A 12,680-nucleotide genomic window follows, 5' to 3' on the forward strand; every position below is an offset into this window, starting at 1 on the left:
TTTTCTTTCATCAGGCTAGCAGAGAACCAGGAGAGACTATGTTGGAAGAAGAGAGGGGAGAATTTTTTCCCTTTTCCCCGGAAGGCGTTTGACTGCTGCTTTCCTCATCCATTGGAGCAAATCAGAAATGTATGCACAAGCACAACGAAAGGCAAACTAACAGTCCAAGTAATTTGTGTTTACTATTTTGTGGTATCTTTCTCCTATCTTAGGGGATTGATTTCTGTTTTAAGAGGGCATTTCCAAGTGATCCATTTTGAGATGTACTTTCTAAGGCTTTTCTGGTTAGAACGTGTTTAGGGAAATGATTGATAGCAGCTTAAGTGCCTTCCTCTTCCAGTAATATTTGAATTTTAATTAGAGAGTCACAGACCTAGAATTTCAGAGATTGGTAAGATTAAGCTCGTTTCGTGTTTTATAGATGGAGACATGTGGACTCTGAAAGGGTAAGTCTCTGTGGTAAACTCTGGAAGACAGAAAAAGTTGTTGAGACCAAAGGGCTAATCTTGCGTCAGTGGTACTTTAATCCCTGAGAAACCAAGGGTGTGTGTGTGTGTGTTTATTTTATTTTGTGTGAGTAGTAGAGAAGGGGAAAGTATATGGGGTCTTCCTGGGGTGTCCAGTAGAAATAAGAGCTGGAATAAACCTTTAAAGCCAAGTCAAATCTCTAGATTGTACAAATGAAATGACAGAGACTCTTATTGGTGAAGTGACTTAACCAAAACTTACACAGCTATTTAGTTGCAGAATTAGGTAAAACTAGAACTTCAGGTCTCATTTTCCAATTCAGTGGCTCTTTTTTCATACCATGTGAAGAGTTACTTTTACAACCAACTCACAATACTCATCCCGAAGGCACACAGTAGGGGACTTCTTTGCTTTGCATTGGCACTCATACTTGAAGATCCAAGGCTCACATACACCTGGTCTTCCTCTACCCACCAAACCCATTCCCATGTATGAGAGACCCGCTGCTTATCAATTGTTTGTGTCCCTCCTCAGTAGCACATTCAGATATAAATACACAAGGAAGTGATCTCCACTTGGGGGGCTGAAACTAAATTGTCTAAAATTACTATCTCCGTAGACTAAATCCTCTAGTGAGTTCCTCCCTTCTGGGTTATCAGAGTTGCAAGGCCTCTGCTGTATTTGTTTGCAGCTTTCTTAAGGCGTAATTGACATACAAGAAACTGCACATATTTAAAGTATAAAAGTTGATTTTTGACATTTGTATACACTAATGAAACCATCACCAGAATTAACATAATACATATATCCAGCACTCCAAAAATGTTCCTCATGCCCTGTTGTAATATTACCCTTCCCTTATACCACCTTCCCTCCTTGCAGGCACCTCCTGCCCTTCTTGGCTTGGTTTGGTAGTGTTAAAATGTTCCAACCCAGAAAAACAGCCGGATTCTCTGGATATGAGCCAAGAGTAGAAAACTTTCCTTGGGCCTTGCTTCATTCCTCCTTTGAAAAGAAGCCAGACCCTCCCAAAGACCTTTCTTTGCAGCTGTACACAACCAATTCCCAGACTACATCAAGGGCCTTAACAAAGCAACTGGGAAATTGGAACACTTGTATAGTTTGCAAGGAAGCTTCCCAAGTAGCGAATTACTTGAGGATAAACTAAAGAAAGATTTGGGGTGAAAAAATGTTTCTTAAGAAAACATTTTTTGGGGCTGGCCCCGTGGCCTAGTGGTTAAGTTCGCGCGCTCCGCTGCAGGCGGCCCAGTGTTTTGTCGGTTCGAATCCTGGGCGCGGACATGGCACTGCTCGTCAGACCACGCTGAGGCAGCGTCCCACATGCCACAACTAGAAGGACCCACAATGAAGAATACACAACTATGTACCGGGGGGCTTTGGGGAGAAAAAGGAAAAAATAAAAATAAAAAATCTTTAAAGAAAACATTTTTTTTCTATTATAAAACAACATAAATTTGAAAAGTGATGAAAAGAAGAAAATCTGCATAATCCTACTACCCTAGCTGAATACTGTCAGTCATTTGGAATGTTTTCATTCCTGCCTCTTTCTTTACCAGAAAAAAATTCTTTATTGAAACCAACTTTAAATGCAACTTTTGAGTTTTGGCGTTTAACTTTCTTTTCTCTACATACCTCCAGCACACGTCACTATAATATGGCCATAAAAGCATGGAGTGTATATTTTTCTCAGGTCTCAGAGAAAGAATCAACGTGTCTTCTTAGAGGAAGTGGCTGCAATATGCTATTAAGAACAAAAGTTCCATATTGTGGTTCTGTTAGCAAGTTCTAGAGAATTAAAATCTATAAAAATAGAGAGATGTTTCTTCTCTGTGGAGTAAAAGTTTACAGCAGGAAAGAACAACACCCAAGGAAATCCAACTGTTATAGCCAAAGGTATACCTTTGGAATGGGGTGGGTACTTGCCTATGTACCCTCAGAAGTTAGCTTCCTCATCTTTAAAATTCCCACCTTCCCCTTACTATATTAGAAGGACTCATTTTAACACTTATTTTCTATGTTCAGCACTCCAAATGGCCTGCTGGCCAATTACTATGATATGTAGTCCGCACCATATTTGTTGGAGGCAGTGAGGTAGAATAGAATATGTGCTCTCCTGGGAGTAGAGAAACCCTAGCACAGTGCCTGGCATAGAGTAGGCGTTCATTATATATTTATTGAATCTAGCGGACCTGAGATGTAATCCTAGATTTTGCCATTAACTTACTGAAAAATTGGTAACTTTTTAAAGAGAAAGAGTTTAAATTGATCTATCCTATCACTGTTTCTTAATATATAGACTTGGGCTAAGAGTGGAATTGGTTAACAAAAGATACTTAAGCGCCTCTTGTCTCTAGTTTCTTAAACTACAAAGTGGGAATAGCAAATCTTTCCTATCTTTTGAGGATATCAGGCCAAATAATATAACACGTGTGAAAGTGCATTGAAAAATATAAAATATTACACACATGTAAGGAATTCTTAAGATTATCAGTAGAAGTCCCAAATTCACTGATGAGGAGGGTAGGGGAGCTGGAAAACAAAGAGTTAAGGCTGCATTCCTAGGTAGTAATTACCCACTGGTTGTTGTTTAGGGAGCTGTGGGCAACTTCAATGGCATAATCAGATACCAAATGAATAGTGAGGGGTGCTTTGAGTTTGGATCTATCATTAGAGACTGAGGAAGATCATTCTTATTTAACTAGGGGTTCTCATCAGCATCTATGATTGCCTTGCTGTGTGTCTTTGGAAAGTGATTTGATCACTCAAATCTCCATTTCCCTATAAGCAAAATGGGACATTTGATACCTTTGTCGTAAAAGTGTTGTGAAGATGCATGAAGGAAAGGCAGAACATAATTCCAAAAGGTTGGATCAAAGATAGAAGGGTTTTTCCCTTAAATCTTTCCAAATGTACCTCAGGAGCAACCACAGAAAGTGAGTCCTCTTTCTGGGATTTTCATAAGGAGAGGGAGGATAAATTTCTTACTCGCAACCCAAAGAGAGGTAGTTATGCTCAAGATTCTAATTTTCTTAATAACTTCAAAGATGTATCTTGAAAAGGAAAGAAAAGTTGTACTCTGATTGCTTTCCTACTTTAATCAAACTTTCTTTTAAATCATCTTAATTTCAAATGATTTAGAGCCCAGCCTTTGGACACCTCTATATGTAAACAGTATACTGGACCAACACCAAAACACTCCGCTCACTTCAGCCCAAGTTGTGTTATTTGTAACCTGCAAACTGCAGCTCCTTGGACCATACTGCATTGACATGACATAATGTAGGTAAAATTGAACAGGTCGAAGGTGATGGCAAACAGAGGCTATAGACCAGTACACAGTCTTTGTGGTCACATTAACTCTGACTGCCACTGAACCATAGCAGTAAATAGAGTGGAAAGACAGAAAGGGGGAAAGGTTTATTCTGTGTGTTGTAGATCTGCCTTTCTAATGACTCAACCAAGCTGGCCTGTATTGTTCTAGTCTGATTTCATTGTTTTGGCAAGATTTAAAATTGATACTACATGTTGGAAGTTCTGAGATAAGATAACTGATGCTAGACAATTATGATTGAGGGACAAATATGGGTTTTTTATTTATTATTTTTATTAACCAGTGACAATGGATTCAGAATCACTTCTTGATGACTTTTTAAACATTTGTCTTGTTATGAAAATACTGTTAGCTTTTGAATAAAACACTGAAAAGGTAGCTACAGATAGGTAAATTTCTGCTTACTTTTTTCCCACCTCCCAAAGATGACATAAAAGAACACACCTAGCATCAAATAGCAAACACTAATACACATACAAAAATGAGCCTTCTGGCAGAACTGTTTTTTAACAGTCTATTCACAAGCAGGTTTCTGAAATTGTGAATAGAGTTGCAATGGCCTGTGATTGTAGCTTTTAATTATATAGCTTACACCAAGCTTCATGAGTGATTGACATACAGCATAGCACATAACAGGAGTTTTCTGGCGATAGTTTCTAACAGCAAGTGACTCCTGAATTATCTTTAACCTATTGTGCATCCCTTGTTCTGAGTACTGCCTTACAAGGAATTACATCCTGTCCCAACTCCTCTGCTGATATCTTAGAGACCAAAAAGACAATGCTAAACGAAGGGCAGTTTCCATCTTTCTTTGCCTTTCTTTCATTCAGAGACTATGACCTGCTGTATCTCAATAGGCTGAAATCCACGGACAGCAGATGGGGTGGTGAAAAAAGTGTTAGGTAGTTCCCCAGGGCTGATGGAGCCAGAGTCACTTTGCACTGAGCCTCCACTCTTCTCAAACTGGGAGATTTTCTTTTTGATCATCTTTCTCTCCTTGGCTCTGCGATTCTGAAACCAGATTTTCACCTGAAACACAAAATGCTTTGGATTTAATGAGGCAACATACTGAATGCAGTTTTCATAGTCATTGCTGATATTGTGCAGGGACTTTAGCATTTACAAAACCCTTTCACATGCATCACTTCATTTGAGCCTCACAGTGACCTTGTGAAATATGCCCATTTAACAGGTTAAAAAAGGCTGAGACTCAGAGAGTGAAAGTATCTTGCATGAGATGAAACTTAGATCAAGTCCAGGGCTACTGATTTTGAATGTAGTGGTCTTTATATTACACCTTACCCACCACCTCTATTGCACAAGTAGAAATAAATAATGATAGAATGGCAGATGCTGAGGTGTGGGGATAAAAAGGGAGGAACTTAAATAGCAAAGATGATTACAATCTGTCATTAAAGAAACTTCCTAATAGTAAAGTTAATGAAACATAAAACTTGGTGAACAAGGGTGATGAAATAGTATATCCCTTGCTATGATACCAATGTGCCTTAAGACGTGGTTGAAATACAAGCTCCTTGGGATAAGGCAATACATTAATGGGCTTTACAATTCTAGGATTCTGTGATTCCAGGATTACTCCTAGACTTAAGTGAAAAAAACATCAGGTAGTTATGTCATGTCAAAGTCCTGATGAATGGAAACCATTGATCCTTTCTATGATTTAATCTTCAATGAGTGCCCACAGTAAGCTAAATTTAAGGCAGGCATCATAGGATTACATAGACCATAGAAAATTAAATTTCCTGCCCTGAATAACAGAAAAACTTGGTTCAGGCAGCAACATTGTTGTTCAGTTACTGTTGTAGTTTGACTGATATAAACTAGATAATTGCAATGATTGCCAAATCTTCACTTCACATGTTGGTTGTGACTACTTGGAGAACCAGATCAAGGTTTTGACTTGACTGACCAATTATATGGGAGTTTTAGTCCTTTTCCACCTCCCATGTCCCCAACTCTAGTTTCCAAACCTACATAGTGCCCCCCACATTCAATTATTAATAAACCCACCAACCAAGGAGGGTAAACTAGGAGGTCCAGTGGATGAATATGGGCTTTAGGAGAGCTTGGAGAATGTCTTGGTCTTCTGTTTTGCTTCCACTCCTGCTTACAGACTTCCCTAAAACCTCAGCCTATTGAAATGATTATATGAGACACGTTGGATATACTTCTGGCATACCTGTCTCTCAGAAAGGCCCAGGTTGACTGCCAGCTCTGATTTTCTCCGAATGGTGATGTATCTGTTGCAGTGGAATTCCTTCTCCAGCTCCAACCTTTGATGGTCTGTGTAAACCACACGATACTTTTCTTTTGTCCTTGTTTTCCCTGTTAGGGGAGAAAATAGTACATTTAAACATATTTTACTTCTTTGGAGATTGTTTCAGTTGAAGGAATCAGAGCCACTGTTCCCATTCTCATCTATTACTTTCAAATATAAATCAAGGACATTTTTCGAACAAATACGTCATAAGTCCATTTGTCCATTAAATACTTTGTCATCTGTGACTATTACATATACATGTAACCAACACATCTGTCATGCCACCATTGACCTACTGCCATACAAACGCATTTTAAAGCGAATACTTAACCTGTGATTTTCATTCCCTTCCCACTCACCTATGGGAACACCATTGGCAGTAGTAGCAACATCCATTATACATGCACTTCCCTTTATATTTTATGCAGTTCATTCATACTCTTTCCTCTTGAACCTCTCACCAACCCTTTCAAATTATACAGATAAGGAACCATTTTACAGATAAGGAACCTGAGGCTCAGCGTAGGTAAATAAGTGGGTTTGTGCTAGTGAACTGATGAGTGGGGACCCAAACACATACCTTTGACTCCCAGTCCAGTGTGCTAAATGTTATTCCCAGTTTAAACATACTGGGAAGCATAAGAATAGCCCAAGTGTGGCAAACTATTATATGATCCTGACATTATTAGTTACACACATTCTAGTTACATACACATCCTGGAGAGAATTTTGTTTGGATTGTAATTAAAAAAGAAAACATTTATTGTCACTTAGATTCTGTTCTAGGATATCCCCTATTACCTATTAGAAAAATAGTTTCGTTTGTTTTTTGTGAGAGTCTTAAACCGATTTTTATTCCCAAGTGGATAATGAATGAGGAATGGAGGGGGTGTTGACTTAAGCAGAATAAAATGAGCATTCTAGTATTCGTTGAAAGGATATACAAACATTTGCTTTGTGTTACAACATTTAACTAATTTCTCAAGCCCTCCTTCAAATAGAGTTTTATTCCTCCTTTCAAATTTTCCAATGGTGATTAGGAAGTTTCCCTTTCTTTTCAATTTTTTTAACCCCCTCCAGGATCTTCCTCCTTTTCTCTATGGCTTTTGGCAAACTCCTTCTGATCTTCACTGGTTGTTTTTGATGTGAGATTTTGGGGAGCAATCTGTAGGACAAAGGTTTCTTTAAAGTGGTTCCCTAAACTCCATTGAGGTGTTAAGATGCAGCACAGGCCTAACAAAGGAGCTACATAGCATCAGATCCCATCCTGAACCCTCTTTACATTCAGGAACACCAGCCAATTGGTTTGGAATTTACAAGCCCTAAACAAATGTCAGACACTCTTTCATCTCTAGGAAAGAAAAAAAAAAAGGGACATGATTGTAGAAACAAATTCTAGATGAGAGATATGTTTTAGGATTAAACTAAATGGCTGAATAACTCATGGACGAATGAACTAAACAAAACTTTCCCCTTTGAAAATGGAAAATGATGAACCCCAGTCAGTTAACCTACCTCAAAGGCCCAAACTTTGAGCTGATTTTCTGAATCCAGACAGAAACCCAGGAAACCAGGGGTCTGGCATTTGGTATGTTACAAAGGCAGAATGTATATTTGAGGTTACAATGAAAACTTTGAAGCTTAATTTATTTCCAGAACCTCAAATCTCAGGATCAAAATATATCTTTGAAGATATGTTTGTTAAAACCTTTCCAAATCCCAAAGTGGCTGCGTGTTTAAATTCCAACTTGAGGCAGAAGTTAAAATTCAACTTGTGTGTGTCTGTTTTCTGCTCTTTGACAATCAGTAAATATAACCAGACTTCAAGAACTCTGGAAGGTTGGAGTCCTTCCCCACCCCCATTGGTCATAAATTCTCCTCTTGCAGTTTCTTCTGAGGACAATAAAGTCAAGACCAGGCCTCTTTATTTGCCATGAAAATCCTCACCCTTTCCGGCAATATAACCCCTGAAGAAAGGAGGAATGAGGAAGAGCCCGGCTGCATATCAAAGCCATTAGAAGTGTTAAAAAGGGTCTGTTGCCCCAATCTGACAGATAAGACCTCAAATCTCAAGAAGACGTAGCTCAGGGGAAAATATTGACTGCACAGCTTACAAAGAGAAATGAATTCCCATTTCCTGGTGCTCCTGTTGTGTCCCTCCCCCAAAACTGTCTTCTTTTACTCCCCTCTCATTGCCCTTGCCCCTTAAATGATGAAATCTGATTGAATGGGATTTGGACATTTTCTAATAGAGAATACTGTCCATATTCCCATACCAAAGCACCAACAAAACGCTAAAAGTCCTAGCTTTTATTGTTCAAGCTATTCTCCTAAAGTCTACATTTCTGAGGATGAGGGATCCCCTTTTTTGACAGTGTTGTGCGTTAATTTAGGAAAGTAACAATGTTTAAGATGTATTAAAGGGCTGCTTCCATCCTTCTGTAGTGGGATTTCATTGCCTCACCTCCCTCCACTCCCCATCCCCCGCCCCCCCCCCCCCCGCAAAGACTTGGACAAACCTCTGTATTTCAGGATGGATGGACTCCTTTCCATTATCCAGGAGACAGTATCCTCACAGAGTTCGCAAGCGGATGTCATCATATACGATAACTTATTATTACCCTAAATGTGCTCATTTGAGAGACTGGCTGTGAAAGTGCGATTAGGCAGAAAAGCACTCTCCAAACCTAAGAGTTACGAGGATGATGACTATGAGGGTAAAAATGATGAAAATAAATTTCCTTCTATAGGGTGTACAGTGCAATTGGCCTCATAAGGATGACTTTCCATCTTATGGTAATGCTTTGCTGCTCTTAGTTAAAAATTGCATCAAAGGCATTTATAAGAATTGTCCAATGAAATGATCAAAACCAAGGAAGACAATGATAAGCTTCAAGAATTATTAAGCAACTCATTTTTTGAAGTGTCCTAATTGAATAAAACCCTTTAAGTATAACTTCCTCAGTGTTTTGTCTAGTGGCTTAATCAGAATTATCCAGTCACTTCTTTCTCTGCCCTCTTTCTCACCCCTAACAAGAACACCTCTCTCCAGTCCTGCTTAGAGCCTCTCTCCAGTCCACCTTGCCAATGCTCATCCAGGGCTACAACTCTGGATAAGAGAAAAGAAAAGATGAAAAAATAATTCCTAGCTGTAATGCACTGACAATGTTTAAAATATGAAAATTCTTAATTTTCACAGAACTTTCAGTCAGGTTCCTTTTCACATAATCTTTAAATGAAATGGATCACTTGGGGAACAAAGTTGGAATAAAATATCTCACTTTTTAATCAAATCACCTAGGAGACAGTCATTTACTCTGTATGTGAGTCCCCTTTCTCTCATTAGAAAATCAAGTGCAATAATAACCATGATGAAATGTTTTCTAATTGTCCCCTAATATGTATATTTTTCTTTAACTTACAGTTATTTAAAACATTCTTCAGCAATGGAAAGAGCTTTCATTTGATTACCTTAATCATGAAGAGGTTACTTCCATTTTGTAGTTCATCTATTTTCTTCTCAGCCATAAGCCAAATGTTGTCCCAAAATACTACAGAGTGAAGTAGAAAATTTAGGAGAATCTGACTCATTCATTCACTTAACAAATATTTGTTTAATACTCACTATGTATTAAGCACACAAATGGGTGCAATTTGGTTTGGAGTGGTCCAGTGAGATGATCAGCTTCATTTTTTTGTAGAGTTCATAACTTGAGATCTATGGAAGGGTTTCAGTGGGTCCATGAATGTCCCCAAATTATTTTTAAAATGATGTGTGTGCGCGTGTGCATGCAGGTGTGCTTTTGTGCATTTTTCTGGGGAGAGGGTCCATAGTTTTCATCATATTCTTAAATTCTTGCTAAATATACACCTTGGGCTACAAAAATATAGTAAAGGAGTAATTTTAATTTATAAGACATGAAAATGAAAGAAAGATTGAATTTAATAAAGTCTCATCTATAGGATAGGCTGCCAGGAGTCAAAGGAGTTCCAAAATCATTCAATTTTAACTTTCTCATGGAAGTTGGAGAGAAAATCTTCTGAGGGTGGCATTGTACAGCCAGGTTTGAAGGCTCAGCTAATGATGAAGATACCACAGGCCAAGGAGTCCTTTTCTAAACTCTCTTGGGACCAGAATTACCTAAGTCAAGAAGACTTTTAAGCAGAGAAACCTGTCATATCTTCTCTCATAAACAGAAAATTCATGACTCAAGATTTCTTTTATCTTGTCCCCTTTTCGCCATTGCTTTTCTTCCAAACAACACTAGTAACTTTCCTCTTCTAAAGTGTTTCAAAACATAATACTGGACTGGGAGCAGCTACTTTCCTGGCTTTTGTGTCTTTTGCTGAGGGCTAGGGCTTAGTGAATGGATATTAATTACAACCCTAAGATTAGATATAATAACAGCCCTGAGAGTGCCGCACCCTAACCTCATTTTCTATTCTATCTAGCCAGCCGACTCACCCATATTTTAAAAAAAGATATGCAGATTTACCTCAAAACACTTTAAAGCCAAGTATTTAAGCTCTATTCATAATTTGAGATTGCCATCCTGGTAGTGTCCTAATCAACCAGAGCTGCCTCCCCCCGGCTGAGTCCTCTTAATGGTAAAAGTTGGTCCTTTCCCACCCCGCTGCCTTTGCTTTTTGGAAGGGAGAAAAAGTGCAGAATTGTGAACAGGAGCATAATAATTGTGGACAAATTCTATTGAAATGTCATTTCCTCCCCAGAGGGATGAAAGTGATAGAGTCAAATTTTACTAATTTTCTCTAATAACAGGGAGCGACGGGTTGGAATAATAAGAATGTGATAAAAGAACAGCTACAACTGAAAGCAAACATCTCCCCGCCTTCCCCCAACCTCGCCCCGTGCAAGATTAAAGCAGAGCGCTCACTTCCCCCGCCCCCGGGTCCCAGCAGCCGCCCACCGGCTTGCTGGTAGGAGTATTGGTCAGCGTTAGGCTGGGATCTCTGGGCCTTCTGGCACGCAGTCACAGATCTGCATCCAGCCCCTGCGCCTCTAGACGCCTGCCTGGACAGTTATAAAGCCTTTAACCACTTATTAGTGCTGGGGCTGATTATTCGAGCGAGCCCAGCGGATGTTAGGGTTTGAGCAGCTTACTATGTCCATGAGGCGTGCTGTAGCCTGCCTCAACGCTTCCATTGGCGGAAAGGACGTTGAAAGAAGGCAATGAGTTTAAGTCCAGCTCACTTCTGCCAGCTTGGGCGAAGGAAGCTGGAGCTTCCTTGAGAGGCCGGGGTGACGAGGCCACTTTGCAATGTGGCTTTCGTGGCTAAACTGGAGGGTCCGTTGCCAGCCAAGCACTGTGGACCTAAGTCGAGCATCATCAGCTTTTGAGGGGAACTCAACTCGCTCAGGTGGGGAAGGGTTTGAAATGGAACGGACAGGCAGCAGTGACTGAGCATCTGGACACCGTGGCTATCCTTTCGCCTCGTTCACCCTTTGATCTTTTCCGAGTATCTGCTTTCCCATCTGGGCAACTACAGGGCTGGATCCTGATCCTTGTGGCTCAACATGTCCATTGTCCACCCGCTTGCTTCCTTGACTGATCGGGGATGGTGAAAAACACCCCTAGGGTCGGTTTAGTTCTAAGTTCCACACACTGCGGGCTTTGGGCAGAGGTACATGCGAGGGAGGTCACTAACGGACGGGGGCCCTGAGCAGTCAGCCACACAGTGGTCTCCTCAGCTAAGCTGTCCCAGGAGAGGTCTGAGGAGTAGAAGGGCAGGCAGGCCAAGGGAAATAGAGGAGAAGCAAAGGAAGGAGAAATGTGAGGGCATTGGAATCAATTACTCACCAGTCACCTGCACAGTCTTGCGCATCCATGCATAGGGGCTGTGGCGACTTCTGCTGGGAGAACTGGCGTTGGCGGTGCTGGCGTCGATGGGGAACAGTGATCCGCCGGCTGGGGCTGGCATGCTGCCACTGCTGCTTCCACCGCTCGCCGGGCCCAGGTTGCTGTATTCCGAGGAGCCAAAAGCCGCGGGGCTCGAGGTCATGTCGTTCATGGGCACCGCGCCCATTGTACTGGATGGTCCGGGATACGCGCTCCAGTCTTCCCGAGGGGGACTATAGGGTGAGCCCCAGGTTCCCAGCGACGGCCCGTGAGGATCCATGCTGGACATATGGGGATACCCCATGTAGTGAGCGTAAGCTGGGGCCGCTGCAAAGTTGGAGGCTGGCAGCGGACTCCCACCCCCTCCAGTGCCGCCAGCCCCAGCGGTGCCGCCCCCCGCCGGGCTCCTGAGAGTGCCCGGGTACATGCCCGATTCTTTTTCCAAAAGGCAGCTTCTGTACATGGTGGCTTGGGTATGAGGAAGAAGCTCTCTAAGCCATCCTGAAATCCTTGTAAGGCCCCAACGTGACTTTGAGAAGCAGCAGGGAATCAATAGGTCAGTCTGTAGCTATGCTGCACGCTCCTCTGCGCCCCTTAGACTACTCCATCCCGCCTTTCCTACCCTGACGGTTTCCAGGTGACTGGTAGCCGGGTATAGATGGGCCACCAATGGCTGGGCTGACATCAAGGGGCTTCAGGCTTTTACATAGCATTTGCATTC

The 12,680-nt window shown here is 41.2% G+C and overlaps 1 protein-coding gene across 1 annotated transcript; it reads right to left on the bottom strand.

Annotated features, from left to right (window-relative positions):
• Positions 1-4,073: 4,073 nt before the first annotated feature.
• Positions 4,074-12,422, bottom strand: CDX4 (caudal type homeobox 4). The gene is made up of 3 exons (XM_008510895.2): positions 11,921-12,422; positions 6,021-6,166; positions 4,074-4,849 (listed from the first exon to the last, which is right to left on the bottom strand). The coding sequence occupies exons 1-3, from the start codon at positions 12,420-12,422 to the stop codon at positions 4,643-4,645; spliced, it is 855 nt and encodes a 284-aa protein (XP_008509117.1). The 3' UTR covers positions 4,074-4,642.
• Between the last annotated feature and the right edge of the window lie 258 nt (positions 12,423-12,680).

This window comes from Equus przewalskii, chromosome X (genome assembly GCF_037783145.1).
Source record: "Equus przewalskii isolate Varuska chromosome X, EquPr2, whole genome shotgun sequence".
Lineage (NCBI taxonomy): Eukaryota > Metazoa > Chordata > Mammalia > Perissodactyla > Equidae > Equus > Equus przewalskii.

Excerpts from the sequence above, each read along its gene's own strand:
- CDX4 (XM_008510895.2), bottom strand. The coding sequence starts at position 12,422 with ATGTACAGAAGCTGCCTTTTGGAAAAAGAATCGGGCATGTACCCGGGC. Across the intron at positions 6,167-11,920 it reads CAAGACTGTGCAGGTGACTG|GGAAAACAAGGACAAAAGAA; the intron begins GTGAGTAATTGA and ends CTCCCCTAACAG. Across the intron at positions 4,850-6,020 it reads TGGGCCTTTCTGAGAGACAG|GTGAAAATCTGGTTTCAGAA; the intron begins GTATGCCAGAAG and ends TTTGTGTTTCAG.